This window comes from Petromyzon marinus, chromosome 36 (genome assembly GCF_048934315.1).
Source record: "Petromyzon marinus isolate PM22_M1 ecotype Great Lakes invasive population chromosome 36, UKy_Petmar_22M1.pri1.0, whole genome shotgun sequence".
NCBI lineage: Eukaryota > Metazoa > Chordata > Hyperoartia > Petromyzontiformes > Petromyzontidae > Petromyzon > Petromyzon marinus.
The window spans coordinates 1,177,596-1,197,876 of record NC_133702.1 but is presented as its reverse complement, the minus strand read 5'-3'; the positions used below and the strand labels follow the sequence as shown (position 1 = coordinate 1,197,876).

Here is a 20,281-nt window from a genome sequence, read left to right as displayed (position 1 = left end):
ACCCCTACGGACCCCAATGACCCTACCCACCCCTACGGACCCCAATGACCCTACCCACCCCTACGGACCCCAATAACCCTACCCACCCCTACGGCCCCCACCTATGCCTATCCACGGCTGAGACCCCCCTCCTCCACCCTTCCACAATCCCACAACCAAAAAGAGAGAGGGCCTCAAGAAGAATGGTCGCGTCCTCAAAAGGAAAGGTGCGAAGCCAAAAGAGGAAGAGATGGGAACTAACAAGGAAGAGGTGGGGCCTAAGGAGTTAAGGAAGCAGGGATAAAGAGGTTACACTTCTCTGTTGAATTAAGGAGATACCAGCATAGACTACAATGTGTGCAGCAGCAGGCAGCGCATACCTTTAGTGCCGCAGATGCGGCTACAGGCCAACTCGTCGTACGGTATTGTGAGTGTAAGAGTTGCAAAGTCCAAAAATTGAACTCAGGTTCTGAGACGTGCTCGTGGAACGCCCTGACAGGACCCACTGGAAATCCATCCGCAGCCACAGCCTCGGCTAATTAAATGATTCCTCCTGCCACATGCATGGCTGCTTCTACACACGTCAAAAGCACAACTTTTTGGGAGTTAGCCCAAAAACTTTATAGTTAGCCACAAGCCTCTACAATGACCTTTTGCCCATAACAGTCTCTCCAGCTGTAAAGACAATTTTAATCTAGAGATTTTGGCAAACGTCCCTGCCAAATGTCACAAGTTACATTTTTACTGCAAAACTTGTTTTAGGCCACAGCGTTTGTGAATAGATGTTGCCCATAACAAGTGGCAGTGGGTTTTCAACAGGCATTGATTTAATAGACCACACTGTGCCGATGAGACTCGGTGACAAGAAACCATTCCAGGGTATTTAATGTTTAAACGCTACTCGCATACATTGATACTTAATGCTCATTGATCAACAGAGTAAGTGTTGTTTCACTGGTAGCAATTAAATTAAATCCACAAAAGGATGTCCTCTGGAGATACTAACCCTGGCCATGGGAATGTGCCATTTCCATCACTGGTGATTATCCAGAATTGTGCAGAAGTCTTCATGTTTCAAGCGTTATTATTGAAGATATTTAAAAAGCAACAATCTGGTCAACTCGGATTAAATATTAATGTTACTGCACTGTAAACAGATTGATTAAAAAAAATGTTTCTCAGCACTTCACACAAGATAAAAAAATATATTTACAAAGACGAGGGTGAAAATACTCGTAAAATAATAAAATTATACATACAAAGGAAATATAAATTAAACAATTAAATAATCACCAGGTGCCAGAATTAAATCTGGCGACTAATATAAATAGTGTCAGAAGCCTTGGTTTAAAAGTAGCAACTTTATGTAAGTCAGCAATGCTTATCCCTTGGATAAACATGCTTCTGACTAGAAATGAGGAATGTCCTCGTGTTTGCTAACACAGATGACCACAGAGTGACACTAATTTGAATAAAAAAAACACGTTTACAATGCAACTGTTCCACAAGCCTCATTACCACGATGGCCCTCTACGCACCTCTGGCAAATGCGGGCAGGGGTTGAAGCCGCAGAGGTTGCAGACCTGCGCTCGGCAGCCCGTACAGGTGCTGTAGTTCGCCGGCTCCTGCCCGCCGACGTTGAGCTCCTCTCCGCAGAGAGGACACGTGACCTTGGGCTTGGCTGGTGCAGGGGCAGCGACCACGGCAGCAGTGGCAGCAGCGGCAGGCGTCCCCGAAACCACCGCTCCCTGCCGCCCCATCTCATCCACCCTGCCCCTCGCATCTGTATTCCGGCCTTGTAGCCGCTGCCCCGAAACATCTGGCACTGCCTGCTGCTGCTGCTGCGGTTTCTGCTGCTGCTGTTTCTGCTGCAAGTCCGACAGCTGACCCAACGCCGCAGCAGCTGCCGAGGCCGGATGAGCGCCACGCGCTTCGTCCGCCGCCACCTGCCTGGGATCCCCGGGCGTCGCGGGCCTCCGCAGGGGTGAGCCCTGCTGGCTGGGCGGCTGGGACCCCCCGCGGCTGGGCGGCTGGGACCCCGGGCGGCTGGAGGGCTGAGAGCCCGGAGCGTTGACGGCACCCATGATGGTGGTCGCCTGGCTGAACAGATTGGCCCCGAAGCCGAACAGCTTTCCCGCCACACCGGCCTCGGATGATGACGACGATGGTGCCGATGGTGCCGATGGTGCTGCCGTTGCCTTGGTTTCGGGTGGCTGCCTCGGATCTGGAGGATGCGGGGAGGAGGATTTCCTATCCTGCTGCTGCTGTTGTTGATGCTGCTGCTTCTGCTGTTGATTCAACTGCTGCTGCTGTTGCTGCTGCTGTTGTACTTGCCGAGGGGCACGGTCGTGCGGTAGTTCCCGAGCCACATCGTGGACCCCGGGGCCGGGCGGAGCGCCGAGTGGCTGCTTTCTGGGTGATGGCGCAGCCTTCAAATCCACCTGCGGCTCAACGTCGGCCCTGCTCGCGGCGGGGAGCGTCGCCGGCTTATCCGCGGGAGTGGCGTGCGGCTGCCGCTTTTGCTGAGCGACGCTCTGGTGCTGGGGCTGGGGTTGCGTCTGGGGCTGGGGCCGGTGCTGCACATGGGCGTCCGTCTCGCTCGGCTGTTTGCGTGACTCGGGGACGGCGCTGGGCTGGCCCGCAGCGTGCGGCGGAGGTTCGCGGGCAGCGGCGGTCGGCTTCGCTCCGAGAGCCCTCTGCATCTGGCAGTTGAGGCACAGCCACTCGACCTGCACGCAGGGAGAGCGGCGACAACGCTTGCACGGTCACACACGCGGGCGCGTCGACGTGGGCGACCGTCAACGCCGCCTGCGTGTCTTCACGCTCAAACGGGCGCGGGAAGCGGTTTCCATCATCTCTAGTGACTCTGGACCAGTGGTGGAAATTCCACATTCCTCTGACAGGACAACATAGGAGATTGGTGACAGAAAGATGTGGCACTGTTTGAGCGTATTGGCACAAGACTGAGGAAAGTGGAAACAAATTACGAAATGTGCAGTGGACACCTACAGGGCGATCTGCCAATGGATCGTGATGACAATGATATACATTTGGAAAATTCCACATTCCGGTCATGTGAATGTGGAATTTCCACATTCCTCTGGCAGTGGTCAGTTTCAGCACGGTATCATTCCTCATTTTATCCATCTCAGAATGATGATGGGTGCCGACACCCGGACTGGTAACCTTCAAGTGCGTGCGTCAAAGTGTTCCAACCACGGTGCCATCTGGACAAGTTTATCGAAGCACAAGGTGGTGATGCTCATGGTAGAGCGATCGTGTACCGAACGGGAAATGTACACATTACACGGGCATATTGTCTTCGTGCACAAACGAGTATTGGCCAGTGGCAATCTCCGCTGGTAGCCCCGGGTCTAACGATGGAAATTCCAAACGTCTATGGAACGGGCGAGTGTATCCACATCACTACTTGTTAACTTGATACAGTATAAATCTATGAAACGCTGAGAGAACATAGCTTTCTGTACAAATGTACATACATCGAGCCTATAAATGCATTCATGAAAACTACTTTAATGAGAGTAAACAGTGGCTGTGCTATGGAGGACCCCGCCATAGGTTAACGGTGTTTTTCCACCACTAGTTGATGACCTTCCAAATGTATTCAGAGCCGTAAAGACACGTTAACTCCATACTAGATATATAAAACATAATTTCTGTAACAAGGCTGTTGATGTGGATGGTTTTGTATGTTTATCCATCAGTTTAATTGTTGATTGAGGCGGCATAATTGATGCAATCCTGCTAAATTTTACAAAGCAACCCCAAATGGCCATAACGTGACACATTGCAGGATCCTTAAATCGCAAATATGGGCACTGTAAAAGCAGGGACTTTCGTTAGCTCGTGTCTGAAGCGTCTATTAGATCACCAAATAAGGGAGGGGGTAAATCGCAAAAAAACACATAATAATTGGTCTATTATGTTCTCGGGTGTGCCGAAATTAAATTGGGTTTCCAATAAAGCGGTTGAGATAATTCTATATCTGATCAAAACCATTTGGTCAGTATTTTCACCCAAAATCTGCCAACCATTGTATTAAAAATACAGCACAGCCCCGCAGACCCACGTACATGCAATAATTTACACAATTTTAATACGAAGGTGAACTCTACATTCAGCTCAAAGTTAAGTTACTTAACTCGGTGAGAATCCATTGACATTCATTATCTCTTTTGTGTGGATGAACCGAATAATAGTAGACACGCAGATGCAGACACAGGCCTTGTTTTTCTATTCATCATCGTCGCCATCAGCCACTGTGTATCCACTGCTGCATGAAGGCCTTTTCAAGCCATCGCGTTACCTTCTGGTCCAGATTTGCTACAATCCACTTTACTCCGTGTCTGTATTCCCTCCTTTGGCTGCTATTTCATCACCAGTCTCGTCCACCGCATGTCTAGCGTTGAGTGCTGCGCAGGCCCAGTTCTTTTTCAAGTGAACGTGACATCCTCCGATTTGTCTGTGTTCCCTGAAACTATGCATTCAGTTATCGATCTCAATTCCAAGCACGCGTCTCTCTCCGTGATTTTTTGTTCACTTTTCAGCTTTTGTTCCATTGTCTTTGTCAGTGTCCGTTCCGAGTCATCGCTGACAATGTGCACCAATTGAAAACGTTCTTCTTCAGACACAATGGACTGCTCTTTTTAATTATTCTTCAACTTTCTAAACTCACTCCATCCTGCTCTTGTTCTCCTTTAATAGGCCTCGTATCCATACTAGGCACGACATCATTTTATCACTAAAAAGAGCGTTTGTCATGTGGTATATAACTATATATACTCGATATTTGAAAAAAGTAATTAATTGATTAACCAAATGTAATGTTTTATTCGTATTCATTGGTGGGCAGGCTGAGACCATCAACTAAATCATGGGTGGCTGAAATTCGGATTCAAATCCGCGATCTCAGCGGTACCAGGAGCCCTTTTTAAACGTTTGATTAAAACACTTTCCTTGCTGATACATTTAAAATGTTCTACTGATAGCGATTGCTTTTAAAAAGGCAAGAGTGTTAGAGTGTTCTACCCAACAACATTCCCATACCATTTGTTCGCTCAAATCGAACCAACGGAGCCTTATTTTCGTTTAAACCAATGGAGTCTTCCCCTAACCCTGTCAGGGGGAACAAAGTTAGTGTCCCTGGGAGCACAAATATCCAATGAATATTTGTACCAGGGAGACCAATATTCATTTACACTGGCTCATTGCTGTGACAGTCACTTTGTGGTTGTGTGGGTGTGTGTGTGTGGAGCTCTGGCATTATATCTCTCCATGTGGTTGCATGTATGTGTACCTGTGTTGCATCACACACACACACACGCGTATACACTGAGGGAAAAAAGTAATTGATGCCCTGCTGATTTTGTACGTTTGCCCACTGACAAAGAAATTATCAGTCTATAATTTTAATGGTAGGTTTATTTGAACAGTGAGATACAGAATAACAACAAAAAAAATCTAGAAAAACGCATGTCAAAAATGTTATCAATTGATTTGCATTTTAATGAGGGAAATAAGTAGTGACTGTGACAATTTATAACATTTTTGACATGCGTTTTTCTGGATTTTGTTGTTGTTACTCTGTCTCTCACTGTTCAAATAAACCTACCATTAAAATGATAGACTGCTCATTTCTTTGTCAGTGGAGCAAACGTACAAAATCAGCAGGGGATCAAATACCTTTTTCCCTCACTGTTCAGCCCCATGCATCAGCCCACTTCCCCGTGTACCTGTGACAGGTGTGGGTTGGGATTGAATCCGCACTGCTTGCACACCGTGGCTCGGCACTCCGTGCAGCTGTTGTAGTTGGGCGGCTCAGCCGAGTTCAGGTTCAGGGCCGAGGTGTTGCAAAGAGGGCACATCGTTACTTTTGGCGGGGCTGCCGAACCCCGGGTGGACGTGCCGTGGACGCTTTTAGGCCGAGACCTCTTCTCCTGGCCTTCGGCGGAGGCGGGGACGGCGGTAGCGGCCGCCCCGACACCTCGACCCCGCTGCTCTGAACGGGTTCCTGTGGCCTCCAGCCCACGCGCCGAGCCCTGCCGTTGCACCGCAGTGGAGTCGCGATGGGATCCCCGCCTAGACCCACGTTCTGCCTCCCCTCCACCACTGCTGCCCCCGCTGTGGTGGTGATCAGATGCAGAGGATGGCTGCCTCTGCAGGTTACGGCTCCGATGAACCCTACCTCCCTGCGCCTCCCCACCAGACACCTCCCCGGACTCCCCTTGCCTCGCACGAGAGGAGCGGCGCTCTCGGTTTTGGTGCCGACCCCGTTCGGCACCATCCCCCTGTAGGCTCTCCCCTTGTCTACTCCTGCCTGCATCTCCTTGAAATCCTTCTCCTTGCCTAGATCGGCCTTGGTCTCCTTGGAAACCTTCCCCTTGGCTAACTCGGCCTTGGTCTCCATGAAAGCCTTCGCCTTGGCTAACTCGGCCTTGGTCTCCTTCCCCTTGGCTGACTCGGCCTTGGTCTCCTTGAAAGCCTTCGCCTTGCCTAGCTCTGCCTTGGTCTCTTTGAAAGCCTTCCCCTTGCCTAACCCGCACTGGGTCTCCTTGTAAACTGTAGTCTCCTTGTGAAGTATCAGGTTTTCTGTAACACAGTAAAGAAACAAGTTTCCATATATATTATTGAACAACTTAGTCATTAAACACGATCTGTATGACAATGAGAATCATCACAACTTAGTATATGGAAATGATTTTGAAACTTAAGGCGAATGCACAGCAAGTAGTTGTATCAGATACTAAAACATATCAAATGGAAAAGGTCATCATGGTCAAACAGGCATTTAGAGATTAATTTCCCTTTGAGCCAGTGAATTTAATGTCATAAAATCCATAAAACAACAAACAATACATTGTCTATTTTTCTTCATCAGCACCTTATTGTCTAGTCTTTTGGGACTTCATTCCAGATGGTGTCATAACAATGAATAAGTCGTTATTTAACAACTTACATCTCTATTGCACCAAGATAGTGAAACAAGTCCCATGAGACTGAATGAGGTTTTCCTGAGTAAATCAAGAAGTACAGTATTGCATTTTGGGTTGCCACCGGTCACGATTTTTCCAGGATCGTCGTATCCTTGAGGTAGCAGAGTTCTGAGAAATCTATTCGGCTTCCAGGGACATTAAAGTCTCGGATTTTGTCTGTTCCATAATAATATGGCACTCAAAAAAATTATAATTGTCAAATAGTTCACATATCTTTCACTATTGTGAGATATCTCCATTTTATCACATCCATACCCCTATTATCTGTGACAGCTGCAGGGTCCGTGAAAACTCCTATTATTCGTGGCCCTATTCTTCCTATTATCCGTGACTTTTCCCATAAGTCTTAATGGAATGGCATGGGTTATGACAGTCGTCACGTGGCATATTAATCTTATCATCCATGGGTTATCGACGTGTTTACCACACGGATAATAGGAGTAAATTAACGGATAATAGGATCCACGATATGGATCTCCTATAAACGGATTTGTCAGTGCTAAACTACTCTCAACTGCCACCCGACCATTGATTATATATCGATCCTGATTTCTTATAACACCAGGCCCTGTCTATTGACCCTTATGCAACTTTACATAAAACTAAAATCAAGCCACTCAATATGAAGCAATGCACCGGACTACTGATCACAAAAAACTCACCTAGCATACACGATATATGCCGCACAACCATTCCCCATCATTGGATCCCATCCAAAAACCCCAATGTGTCACGCTACACAATGTATGCACTATTTCATTAAGCACTGTATTCCACATGTACTCATTATTCACTGATGTAACATGCTGGTGGTGTAATGGTTTGCACGATGGAATTGTAATCCTGGGGTCACCAGATAATTTTCCTGGTGCGGCAGTTGAAACAGCGGTGCAAGTTGCTTGAATTTCCCCTCGCCTCTGTCCACCCGTTGGTTTAGATGAGTAACAACCACAGTTAGTTGATTGGCAGGTCGACTATGGTGGGGTAAATTTTGGGTACCCCCCTACCTCTTTATAAAGACATTCGGCGAGTGTGGAAGAGGAGACCAAGTACGCTCTATAGGGGCTCTCTGGAGACCCTTTCGCCAGCAGTGGCATGAGCAAGCAAGTCGGGGCTGCACGATTATCTGTTTTACCTTTACAATAAACATGTACATTTTAAGAATAGGTTTGTCCCCTTTTTTTCTGGCAAAAAAACAGGTGTTACGTTTTGATTTAAAGCTTTCGTGACTGCAGTAATTCATATTCTTAGTTTTTTCGGTAAAGTCACGTTGAAGAGAAACAACAAAATAACAAAATATATATAAAACAATAAAAAATTCTCACGACGTTTCGACCATAACTCAAACGGTCATCATCAGTTATGGTCGAAACGTCGTGAGAATTTTTTATTGTTTTATATATATTTTGTTATTTTGTTGTTTCTCTTCAACGTGACTTTACCGAAAAAACTAAGAATAGGTGTTACGTTGTTAAAACACCAAACTGAAACCTTTTACAAGGAATCATGTCTGCATTAACCACAATACTTGTGGTCAAAATGCAAACAAAAAACATACTCTGATAATATATGTGGCATTGTCTTTTAAACTGATTGGTCCACACCAGAGACAGCTTTCTTTTGAGCCTCGTCTCAAACGGTGTTAGACCAGAGGACGCCAAAAGTATTGTGGTTAATGCAGACATGATTCCTTGTAAAAGGTTTCAGTTTGGTGTTTTAACAACTTAACACCGGTTTTGTTGCCAGATAAAAGGGGGAAAACCTATTCTCATATTTTGGTACTGGCAAAGGAGGTCTCATGATGTAAGTTTTAATTAAATGAAAATTTGTGAATGACCTAAATTTCCACTGCAGTAATGCTATATATTATAAGTAATAAAACCACACGTACTTGTTGCAACACATGCAAACATTCATGCTTTGATCAAATATGCATTGTCTTTGAAACGGATTGGCCTACACCAGAGACAGCCTTCTTGATGGCCTAGTCTCGTCAGTATCAAACCAGACAACGCCAAAAGGCAGACAGTGCTGTTCACCTTTTGGCGTTCTCTGCAGATTTGATGCCTTGCAAAAACGTGTCTATTTGGTATTTTAACATCTTAACACCTGTTTCATTGCCAATACCTATTCTTATTTTTCATACTTCGATACTGGGGGAAAAAGGTCCCATAGATAATAAACCTATAAATAGATTATTCCACCACTGTCTAGAATAGCGATGCTCAATATTAATTATGGCACGTTAGAAATGTCTCCCCCTCACCCCCATAATGTATTTATTTTTGTAGCGACTTTGTAAGTTGCCTTTGTTTATAAAGTCCCTTATTTGCTGTCGGTTTCCTGTATTTACACGGACGATCAATTTTGGTTGTGGCCAGACGTTGGGGCTCGCGAGTCGCAAATGAGAGACGGCACGAGGCGCCTCGATAATGGAGGCCTGATGCAGACCCGCTCGGTGTGACGTCCATGTCCTTGCGTTTTACAGCTATTCAAGATAAACGTTTTGCCATCGATCTGGAGCCCCTCCGTCTCATCATTTCCAACGTGCCAACATAATAATCTAATTATAAAAACCATCATCAGCAGCAGCCATCATATTCCTCACTCCATCGCCCATCCCTCAGCTGCCCTGCGATGATGTCACAATCCATCTCACTCCTGCGCACAAAGCGATCTCATCGCTGCACCGCCATGGTGTGGACCCACAGTCCCGTACGATGTAAGGTCTCTCGCGACAGGCAAATACCATCCCTTCACACGCCAAACTACAAGTGGCAACCGCAGTGGGCGAGAGAAGCTCTCCACTCACGCATCGGTCTGCGCAGGACTCCAGACCGCCAGCAGCGTCACCTTCGCACACGAAGGGCAATGCCATCGACAAGAGCGACAGGTTCCAGGCACCCTGTCACACCCAGCTGCCATTGCATTGCCGGCATTGTTTACACATCAACCTTCTAGTGACAGTCACTACATCATCAGTCTCTTCTAGTGACAGTCACTACATCATCAGTCTCTTCTAGTCACAGTCACTACATCATCAGTCTCTTCTAGTGACAGTCACTACATCATCAGTCTCTTATAGTGACAGTCACTACATCATCAGTCTCTTATAGTCACAGTCACTACATCATCAGTCTCTTCTAGTCACAGTCACTACATCATCAGTCTCTTCTAGTGACAGTCACTACATCATCAGTCTCTTATAGTGACAGTCACTACATCATCAGTCTCTTCTAGTGACAGTCACTACATCATCAGTCTCTTATAGTGACAGTCACTACATCATCAGTCTCTTATAGTGACAGTCACTACATCATCAGTCTCTTATAGTCACAGTCACTACACCATCAGTCTCTTATAGTCACAGTCACTACATCATCAGTCTCTTATAGTGACAGTCACTACATCATCAGTCTCTTCTATTCACAGTCACTACATCATCAGTCTCTTATAGTGACAGTCACTACATCATCCGTCTCTTATAGTCACAGTCACTACATCATCAGTCTCTTCTAGTGACAGTCACTACATCATCAGTCTTTTCTAGTGACAGTCACTACATCATCAGTCTCTTCTAGTGACAGTCACTACACCATCAGTCTCTTATAGTCACAGTCACTACATCATCAGTCTCTTATAGTGACAGTCACTACATCATCAGTCTCTTCTAGTCACAGTCACTACATCATCAGTCTCTTCTAGTAACAGTCACTACATCATCAGTCTCTTATAGTGACAGTCACTACATCATCAGTCTCTTCTAGTCACAGTCACTACATCATCAGTCTCTTATAGTGACAGTCACTACATCATCAGTCTCTTATAGTCACAGTCACTACATCATCAGTCTCTTCTAGTCACAGTCACTACATCATCAGTCTCTTATAGTCACAGTCACTACATCATCAGTCTCTTCTAGTGACAGTCACTACATCATCAGTCTCTCATAGTGACAGTCACTACATCATCAGTCTCTTATAGTCACAGTCACTACATCATCAGTCTCTTCTAGTGACAGTCACTACATCATCAGTCTCTTCTAGTGACAGTCACTACATCATCAGTCTCTTCTAGTCACAGTCACTACATCATCAGTCTCTTATAGTGACAGTCACTACATCATCAGTCTCTTATAGTGACAGTCACTACATCATCAGTCTCTTATAGTCACAGTCACTACATCATCAGTCTCTTCTAGTGACAGTCACTACATCATCAGTCTCTTATAGTCACAGTCACTACATCATCAGTCTCTTATAGTCACAGTCACTACATCATCAGTCTCTTCTATTCACAGTCACTACATCATCAGTCTCTTCTAGTGACAGTCACTACATCATCAGTCTCTTATAGTCACAGTCACTACATCATCAGTCTCTTATAGTCACAGTCACTACATCATCAGTCTCTTATAGTCACAGTCACTACATCATCAGTCTCTTCTATTCACAGTCACTACATCATCAGTCTCTTATAGTCACAATCACTACATCATCAGTCTCTTATAGTGACAGTCACTACATCATCAGTCTCTTATAGTCACAATCACTACATCATCAGTCTCTTATAGTGACAGTCACTACATCATCAGTCTCTTATAGTCACAGTCACTACATCATCAGTCTCTTCTAGTCACAGTCACTACATCATCAGTCTCTTATAGTCACAGTCACTACATCATCAGTCTCTTCTAGTCACAGTCACTACATCATCAGTCTCTTATAGTGACAGTCACTACATCATCAGTCTCTTCTAGTGACAGTCACTACATCATCAGTCTCTTATAGTCACAGTCACTACATCATCAGTCTCTTCTAATGACAGTCACTACATCATCAGTCTCTTATAGTGACAGTCACTACATCATCAGTCTCTTCTAGTCACAGTCACTACATCATCAGTCTCTTCTAGTGACAGTCACTATATCATCAGTCTCTTCTAGTCACAGTCACTACATCATCAGTCTCTTCTAGTGACAGTCACTACATCATCAGTCTCTTATAGTCACAGTCACTACATCATCAGTCTCTTATAGTGACAGTCACTACATCATCAGTCTCTTCTAGTCACAGTCACTACATCATCAGTCTCTTCTAGTCACAGTCACTACATCATCATTCTCTTATAGTGACAGTCACTACATCATCAGTCTCTTATAGTGACAGTCACTACATCATCAGTCTCTTATAGTCACAGTCACTACATCATCAGTCTCTTATAGTGACAGTCACTACATCATCAGTCTCTTATAGTCACAGTCACTACATCATCAGTCTCTTATAGTCACAGTCACTACATCATCAGTCTCTTATAGTCACAGTCACTACATCATCAGTCTCTTCTAGTCACAGTCACTACATCATCAGTCTCTTATAGTGACAGTCACTACATCATCAGTCTCTTATAGTGACAGTCACTACATCATCAGTCTCTTATAGTGACAGTCACTACATCATCAGTCTCTTCTAATGACAGTCACTACATCATCCGTCTCTTCTATTGACAGTCACTACATCATCAGTCTCTAATAGTCACAGTCACTACATCATCAGTCTCTTCTAGTGACAGTCACTACATCATCAGTCTCTTATAGTCACAGTCACTACATCATCAGTCGCTTATAGTGACAGTCACTACATCATCAGTCTCTTCTAGTCACAGTCACTACATCATCAGTCTCTTATAGTCACAGTCACTACATCATCAGTCTCTTATAGTGACAGTCACTACATCATCAGTCTCTTATAGTGACAGTCACTACATCATCAGTCTCTTCTAGTCACAGTCACTACATCATCAGTCTCTTATAGTGACAGTCACTACATCATCAGTCTCTTATAGTCACAGTCACTACATCATCAGTCTCTTCTAGTGACAGTCACTACATCATCAGTCTCTTATAGTGACAGTCACTACATCATCAGTCTCTTCTAGTGACAGTCACTACATCATCAGTCTCTTATAGTCACAGTCACTACATCATCAGTCTCTTATAGTGACAGTCACTACATCATCAGTCTCTTCTAGTCACAGTCACTACATCATCAGTCTCTTCTAGTGACAGTCACTACATCATCAGTCTCTTATAGTGACAGTCACTACATCATCAGTCTCTTATAGTCACAGTCACTACATCATCAGTCTCTTATAGTCACAGTCACTACATCATCAGTCTCTTATAGTCACAGTCACTACATCATCAGTCTCTTCTAGTGACAGTCACTACATCATCAGTCTCTTCTAGTCACAGTCACTACATCATCAGTCTCTTATAGTGACAGTCACTACATCATCAGTCTCTTATAGTCACAGTCACTACATCATCAGTCTCTTCTAGTGACAGTCACTACATCATCAGTCTCTTCTAGTCATTGCGTCTTGCCCTCCGTCACTTAACAAGACTGTTCGCTGTGGTCAGTCTGACGCGACGTTCCTTCCCCATTCCGATGTCTTCCTCTCTCGACTCCTCACGCTGCGATCCCAGGAAGCGCATCTCGCCGTGCTGCTGGATGGCGGCTCTTCACAGCGTGTTTTTTTTCTGATCAATGCGTGATGGCTGGTATCATGTAGTAATGTATACGATAACATTAACAAATTCTTAAACATCATTATTATCACGTAAAATAACGTTGCAATGATGAACAGCGGTAGCGTTGTATGTACTGCAATTCCAATGGAAATCAGCACTATCCTGCATAACATTTTATATATATACAGTAAGTGGATCAACATTTTAAATGGAGATACATGCAAGAGAAATAAATCCAGGAAGGCAACACAGCAATGGTCCTGGGTTTTCAATCAGTGCACACTCGTGTAATGGAGAGGAGAATGTCAAATGCACTGCTGTGCACGTGATGTGCAAACAGAGGAGTGATGGTGACAGTGGTGATGCTTGTCACAAGTAGTACAATTATACAAACAGCTTGCTCACACACACACACAGCGCACTCTCATACAAACAACGACAAAGATCCCCCATGTAACCCACGCAGGCTATTGTGTCAAGTGCTGTGAGCGAGTAGCACCAATGAAGGCTAGCATAGCACACACGGGGTGGGTGGCCAGCACCACGCCCGGTCATACAAACAGTTCACTCTCAAACACACACAAAGTAGCTCTCATACACACCACACATAGCTCACACACATCGCTCTGTCTCACGTACAGTACACACAGCTCCCATTCACACACACACACATTAATCATACACACGAAGCCTTTTCCATTCCCTTGATACATACACACGTATACACAACTCGCTTTCATTTATACAGCTCTTCCTCAATCTCTCTAACACATACACACGCATGTAGACACACACACAGCTCTCTCACGCACACTACGTCACCTGACCTTGCATTATCGGATATTCCTCATTCCACCACCATCACCCACCTCCTCGCATTAGTCATCCACATCTCGACCTTGCATCCTTTTTTCTAACTCATCCGCACCAGCATCATCATCCTCACCACCACCTTGAATTACACATCATTCACCATCATCATGGTAATAATCACCTTGCATTATCACCGCCACCATCATCAGAATCATCACCTGACATTCGCCTTCATTCGTAGCACCACCCTGCATCACACTGGCATCGTGCATTGCATGCCATTACATCGCTGCACACACACCAACTGCAGTGCATTACATAATATAATGTAAAGGAGCATTATACATACACAGCACACCACGTAATGCACAAGGACATGCATAATTGGGCATTTTATAATGCAGTGGGCACATTATAAACGTCGTACATAGGTACATACACGAAGTTCCATTGCATTATGCGCTTTGATACGTTATGTAGCATTGCATTACACATCTACTACACCAATTATATGCCTTCAAATGTCACGTTAGGTGTCAATGGGTTGCACACACATCACTTAGTACAATATTAAGACAATGTTAACACACCCACACACGTTATTCCCTGTAAGTAGGGCAAGGAATTTGCACGCCTCGTCTGACAATGGAATAAAGATGTATATGCTGCACACACAGAAAACAATCTTCACCATCCCACAATGACCAGCGTGGTGAAGTATGGCCAAATAACCCCCCCAATAGGGGGGGGGCTATAAGTGTGTATGTGGAGAGTATGCGATTGTCACCTGCACTGCAATGGTATTGAAACGCAGATTGCTGGTTGACGATTTTAAGAGACGCGTGCGCATTTAGAACCCTCGTGTGAATCCACTGCTGGATGGGGGCCACCCCACGGCGTGTGGGTAGGGGGAGGGGAGGGAGAGGTATTTGGCCATACTTCACCACGCTGGTCAATGCGGGTTGATGGGGACGGAGGCATGAACGTGAGAGCCATAGTACAGCACAGCGACATATATATACTGTTCTGTCTCCTATAATACACAGGGCTCATCGCCGTTGGGTGGCCACGAGCATGTGTGGAAATTCCACATTCCTATGGCGAGCGTCAGTCTTTCTATGGACCGGCCTCTGTTGGCTTCTCACAAAGTGGTACCTATTTTATCGACTCGGGAGAGATAACAATGCGCTGACGAGAATTCGTGAGTCGAGCATGGCAGTTGCGTTGCCTCCCGCTTAGATTCTTCGCCGTTCATCGTTGCCTGCTTTTGTGTACACATTCGGTCACATACATATCACGTACCTACAGGTAAGATGTCTTCTGTTTTAGGATGCACTTCTAAAGAAATATATTTACTCAATGGACTCTCATCTTCATCACGAAGGTATGAGTTTGTGTGTGTGTGTGTGCACGCAAATATATGAATGAGTGCTTTTGGTACACGTGTTACCCGGTCCGAAACTCAGGAAGACAACGGTGGGAGTATCATTCACATTACACATCTGTACGCTAAATCTACATACCGTGCTATATCTAACAAATACTTCACGTATGTCCTGTTACATACATACATACACACTCGCATTCATACATATGCACCCACACACAGCGAAACAGAATATTTTAATACATAATTTGCATGTCGTACCTACATATGAAGCGTCCACAGTAAACACATACATTCACACACGTACCTGTACATACACTCCACCTTATATGCATATAGCATGCAAATACATACATTGTATTTACATACATAAGAACGCACACAAGCAGATAGGTGAACATACCTACACATATACAGGCACGAACACACACAAACACCCAGATAGACACACACGTAGACACATTAACACATATAGACACATCAACACGCCCATACACATAGGCGGACACACGAGTGAACACCATTTTTACAATTACAGTATAGGTAACAGGCAGCCACATTAATTCACACACCCATGCTCATCAACAGGCAGACACACCCATACATACATATACAGACAGACACGTGAACACTCATCCATACACACACATACAGGCAGACAGATTAATGAACATACACAAACACATACGGACAGGTTACACGAGCATAGGAATCCATACAAAGACCTTCCGTGTCGCCTGTTAGCCATCACCCATATAGTGACCTATACATAACACGTACAGGTGAGCCACAGGAACACACACACACGCACACACACACAGGCAGATACACAAGCAACACCCAGGCACGCGCACACAAATCCATCCGATGTGCTCGCGTGTTGGATCGACGTGTGGACCAGTGGATCACAACCTGCTACAACAAGATCACACAGCGTGGGGGGGGGGGGGGGCTACGTGCCGGTAGAGCGATGGGTCTCCGGGCCCAGCAGCGGACGCCCTCTGCACGGACGAGGGGGAGGCAGAGGCCGGGGGGAAGGCGGAGGCAGCGACGGAGGTTGGCGCTGGTCCTCGGCCTCCAGCAGTCGGGGCACCGCCCTGCAGGAGCGAGCCAGCACCCGGCCCTGTTGCTGCTCCTCCCGCTGCTGCTGCTGCAGCGGCTGCGCCCGGCATGGCCTCTCCTCCCTCGCCGCTCAGCTCATTTCCCATCTTCTCCTGACGACGCAGAGGGCAGCGCTTGACTCTTCGCTCTCTTGCTTTTGCTACTCCACCATCTTTAGCTGGCGACGATGCGGATTAGTCGTGTTGCTTGCTCTCGCTCGCACCCTCTCTCTCTCTCCTATCCTCTCTCCTCCCCCCGTCTATCTCCCCCCCCCCGCCTCGCTCTGTTTATCTCCCTCCCTCCCCTCTCTCCAGATCTCCTCTCCTCCTCCCTCTCTCTCTCTCTCTCGCTCTCTTGCTCTCTCCGGCAGAGGGACGCGCGCATGCGCTTGTGGCAAGCTGACTGCTTTGCCGATATACGCGGCCGGCGCAGCAGTGTGCACTCACCGCAACTGTTGTGGCACGCAACTGTGACACACGGCTGTGTGGCACGTAACTGCGGTTGAGTGTGGATAGCAGCAACTTACAACAGCTGCTTATATTCATTCACAGGAATGTGTGACATTCATGAATTTCTGTAATGCCGATTCACAAACGCAAGCCTTATATAATCATCCATAGCACAGTGCGCTGCAATCTGCTCGTGTGTGCATATAGGCAAAAAATCACGCTCGCCTTATTACTTAAGTTATTTATACATATATATTTTTACAAAGACACCACTGGGCTATAGGTGCGATAGATAAATGGGTATGGCGTGAAGATGCGACGCGTCTCGTGTGTGATTGTGTAGCGAGCGCAATCGCCGGGCTCGCGTGGTTCATGGACGGATCAGCACCACGGACAGCGCCCACTAACGATGCGTTCAGCAGCGACCCCTCCCGACACGAAGCGAGCATTGAAGGCCTCCCCAACCCCCGGTTCAATAATGGACGACTCCCAACACTGTACATTGGGCTTGGTGCATGCAGCATTGATAAAAACCCAACTCGTGAAAACAGACACCCACAGGTGTGGTCACTATGACAGGGTTAACCATGAATGGATTGGTTGCCAGGTGGCTGGGGATACTTTTCACGGCCATGTTAAGACCAATGTAGCAGCACTGCTAAAACCCTGGGTTTGAGTTTTTGGATTCCAGCCACTACCTCTCACTCAGCTTGGTACCAAGCGTGGCGAGTTCATGAGCGGTCTCTGCCGGGTCAACAGGACTTTACCAAAACACCGTCGTACATTGTTTTATTAGTAGTACTATTATTATTTTCAGCTTAGCCCAGCCATAATGACTCATCGACCGTTGTCTATCCAATAAGGAACATCAGGACACCACCACAACAACATCGACAACATCCGGGCCGGCCTGCAACTGTGACAACTGCGGCCGAGTCTGCCTCTCGCGGATTAGACTTCACAGTCGCAGCAGTCACAGCAGCAGACCTAATCCCCCAAGGCACAAGACATCAATGGTCTTCCGAGACTGCCATGCCGACGATTTGTCTATCCATGGCCGAGTGAAGGCCTCACCACATTGTCACAATCCTTCACGGTCTTGCGAAGCCGCAATCCATCTGGTGCACATCATCCCGACTTCCTCACTCCATCTCGGCGGTGATCTTTCATTAAATCTCCTCTCTCGTCCATTGACCATTATCCCCGCAGACAATACGACAATATAATCTTATTTGTACATACTAGATGGCTGGCATAACAGTATAACATATCTGCGCGATCCATAAACCCTTAGGTCCAAAGTACTGGATCACATGAGTTCGGCGTGTAATCTATCATACTATCAAATTAACATTTGAAAATGTTTACATTAATTTTGCCCCTCAGCATGTCTCCATGCCTGCATCAGTATGGGGATGGCACTCGTGCGTGGCCTGTCAGCCGAGGGCTATCTGAACGTGTGTGTGTGTGCGCGTACGCCCAAAGCTCCATTTAAAATCCAGCCCATTTAGAAGGGCACTCGTTACTAATATAGCTACAGCCAATTTAGAACCGAGTGCCAAATACAGCGGTGGTTACAGCTCTGGCTCTGGTCCAAAATGTCAGTGTAAGCATAGGTTCTGTATTTTGAGAGCAATATGCATAAAGCACGGGGTTGTGAGAAGAAAATCAACAAATATTACGAGCAGAGGTTGGTTCACAGACTTCATACATTCCTGTGGAAGAGTCGGAATGTACATTTTCGTATTAATAACGGAGTTCTGAGGTCAGAGAGATTTGCTTATACCTTGGAAGCAAATACCAAATGAGCGTCTGGCCTTTGAGTATAAGAGGGTGCTGTGAGTATAAGAGGGTGCTATGAATGTATTGGTAGGGTACGCAGCTTGGGAGTAGAGAAAAGGGCGTGATGAAGCATCGTAGATTTAACCAGGGACATGGATGGGCGAAGGCGGGTTACTAAGATAGTGGAATTTACAGAGCTCCGGGGAAAATGGGAAGACGTGAAGCTGAGTGGTGTGGTACTGTGAAAGAGGACCTTGGAGGTTGAGTGTTGGCTACAAATTTGGATAGATCTGGCGGAAGGAAGTAATAAAGAATATCAATGGCGATGTGTAGTGGCATAAACATTGACTATGATCATCTCTTGAATTTGATTCCGAGTTAGGATGAGCCTATTCCATGCGCTGTCTACACTCGCACCTTCAATGAGCACAGTTGGCTAGGTACAGTGCGAAAGAAGTTCAACATACGTACTGTGATGTTTTGAGATTTAACGAAGGCATTGGCTTGTCGTTCTAGTTGTCTATGCCACATCGCCTAGGATATAACACACTTTTGTAAGAAATTGTAAACGTGATTATTATAATTGAGGTAGGTATCACAAATCCGTTTGTACCGTGAGTGAATGATCCCCTTCGCGGTGTTCTCATTTGGTAAAAACCAAATGACCTTTACTTTAAATCTTTTGACATTTTCTTACTTATCTCCCAGCTGAATTGTGACTTCAAGAGAAAACAGAGAATACATTGCGCATAATAAGGGCAGTGCGACTTGAGTAGTCACCGGGTGAGTCATGTTTTTCGCGGAGCCACGTGGACGGACAGATGAAAGCTGTGCCAGATATATTCGTACCAAAATACGGGTTGGTGGATCAGAGATAATGAGGTGTACGAGACACCAAAATTGCATTAAGAGTCAACTCCGCCCATCACCATGCTCATTTGAAGTCCGCAGAAATAAGCATTGCCTGGGTAAGGCTGCACAACTTGTTCAGAACTCAGCAGTGGTCGGATTCAAGGGTAGACTGGGCCCTGACACATGAACGTGGAAACGTTGCCGATGGCTCAGTGCCAACACTGGAGAAGAGCACTAACCACTGTTTACTCAACGATGGAGACGTCGACGCACTGGTACGGTGCTGCGATGTGTGGCGTCGCGCAAATCCCGCACACAAACGCGCGTGCCGTATCGGCTGTCAGGGCAAGGGCTCTCGTTCGCAAGCGCCGAT

The 20,281-nt window shown here is 46.0% G+C and overlaps 1 protein-coding gene and 1 long non-coding RNA gene across 5 annotated transcripts in view; one reads left to right on the top strand and one right to left on the bottom strand.

The window, feature by feature from the left end:
* The window catches only part of LOC116949422 (protein bassoon-like), a 174,343-nt gene extending 157,233 nt beyond the window's left edge, over nt 1-17,110 (bottom strand). For 3 of the 4 annotated variants that reach the window (XM_076071997.1, XM_032966752.2, XM_076071998.1), the window contains exons 1-3: nt 16,685-17,110; nt 5,733-6,588; nt 1,518-2,708 (exon numbers count right to left, since the gene is read on the bottom strand). In XM_076071997.1, the coding sequence (XP_075928112.1) occupies nt 1,518-2,708; nt 5,733-6,588; nt 16,685-16,932 (2,295 nt within the window). In that variant the 5' untranslated portion in view covers nt 16,933-17,110. The remainder of the gene's footprint in view (nt 1-1,517; nt 2,709-5,732; nt 6,589-16,684) is intronic. The other variant, XM_032966754.2, reaches the window with a different exon arrangement.
* LOC142930069 (uncharacterized) lies at nt 6,587-9,326 on the top strand. Its single transcript, XR_012946023.1, has 2 exons — nt 6,587-8,191; nt 8,453-9,326. It is a non-coding gene; the product is annotated as an uncharacterized LOC142930069 (long non-coding RNA).
* Nucleotides 17,111-20,281: the final 3,171 nt, after the last annotated feature.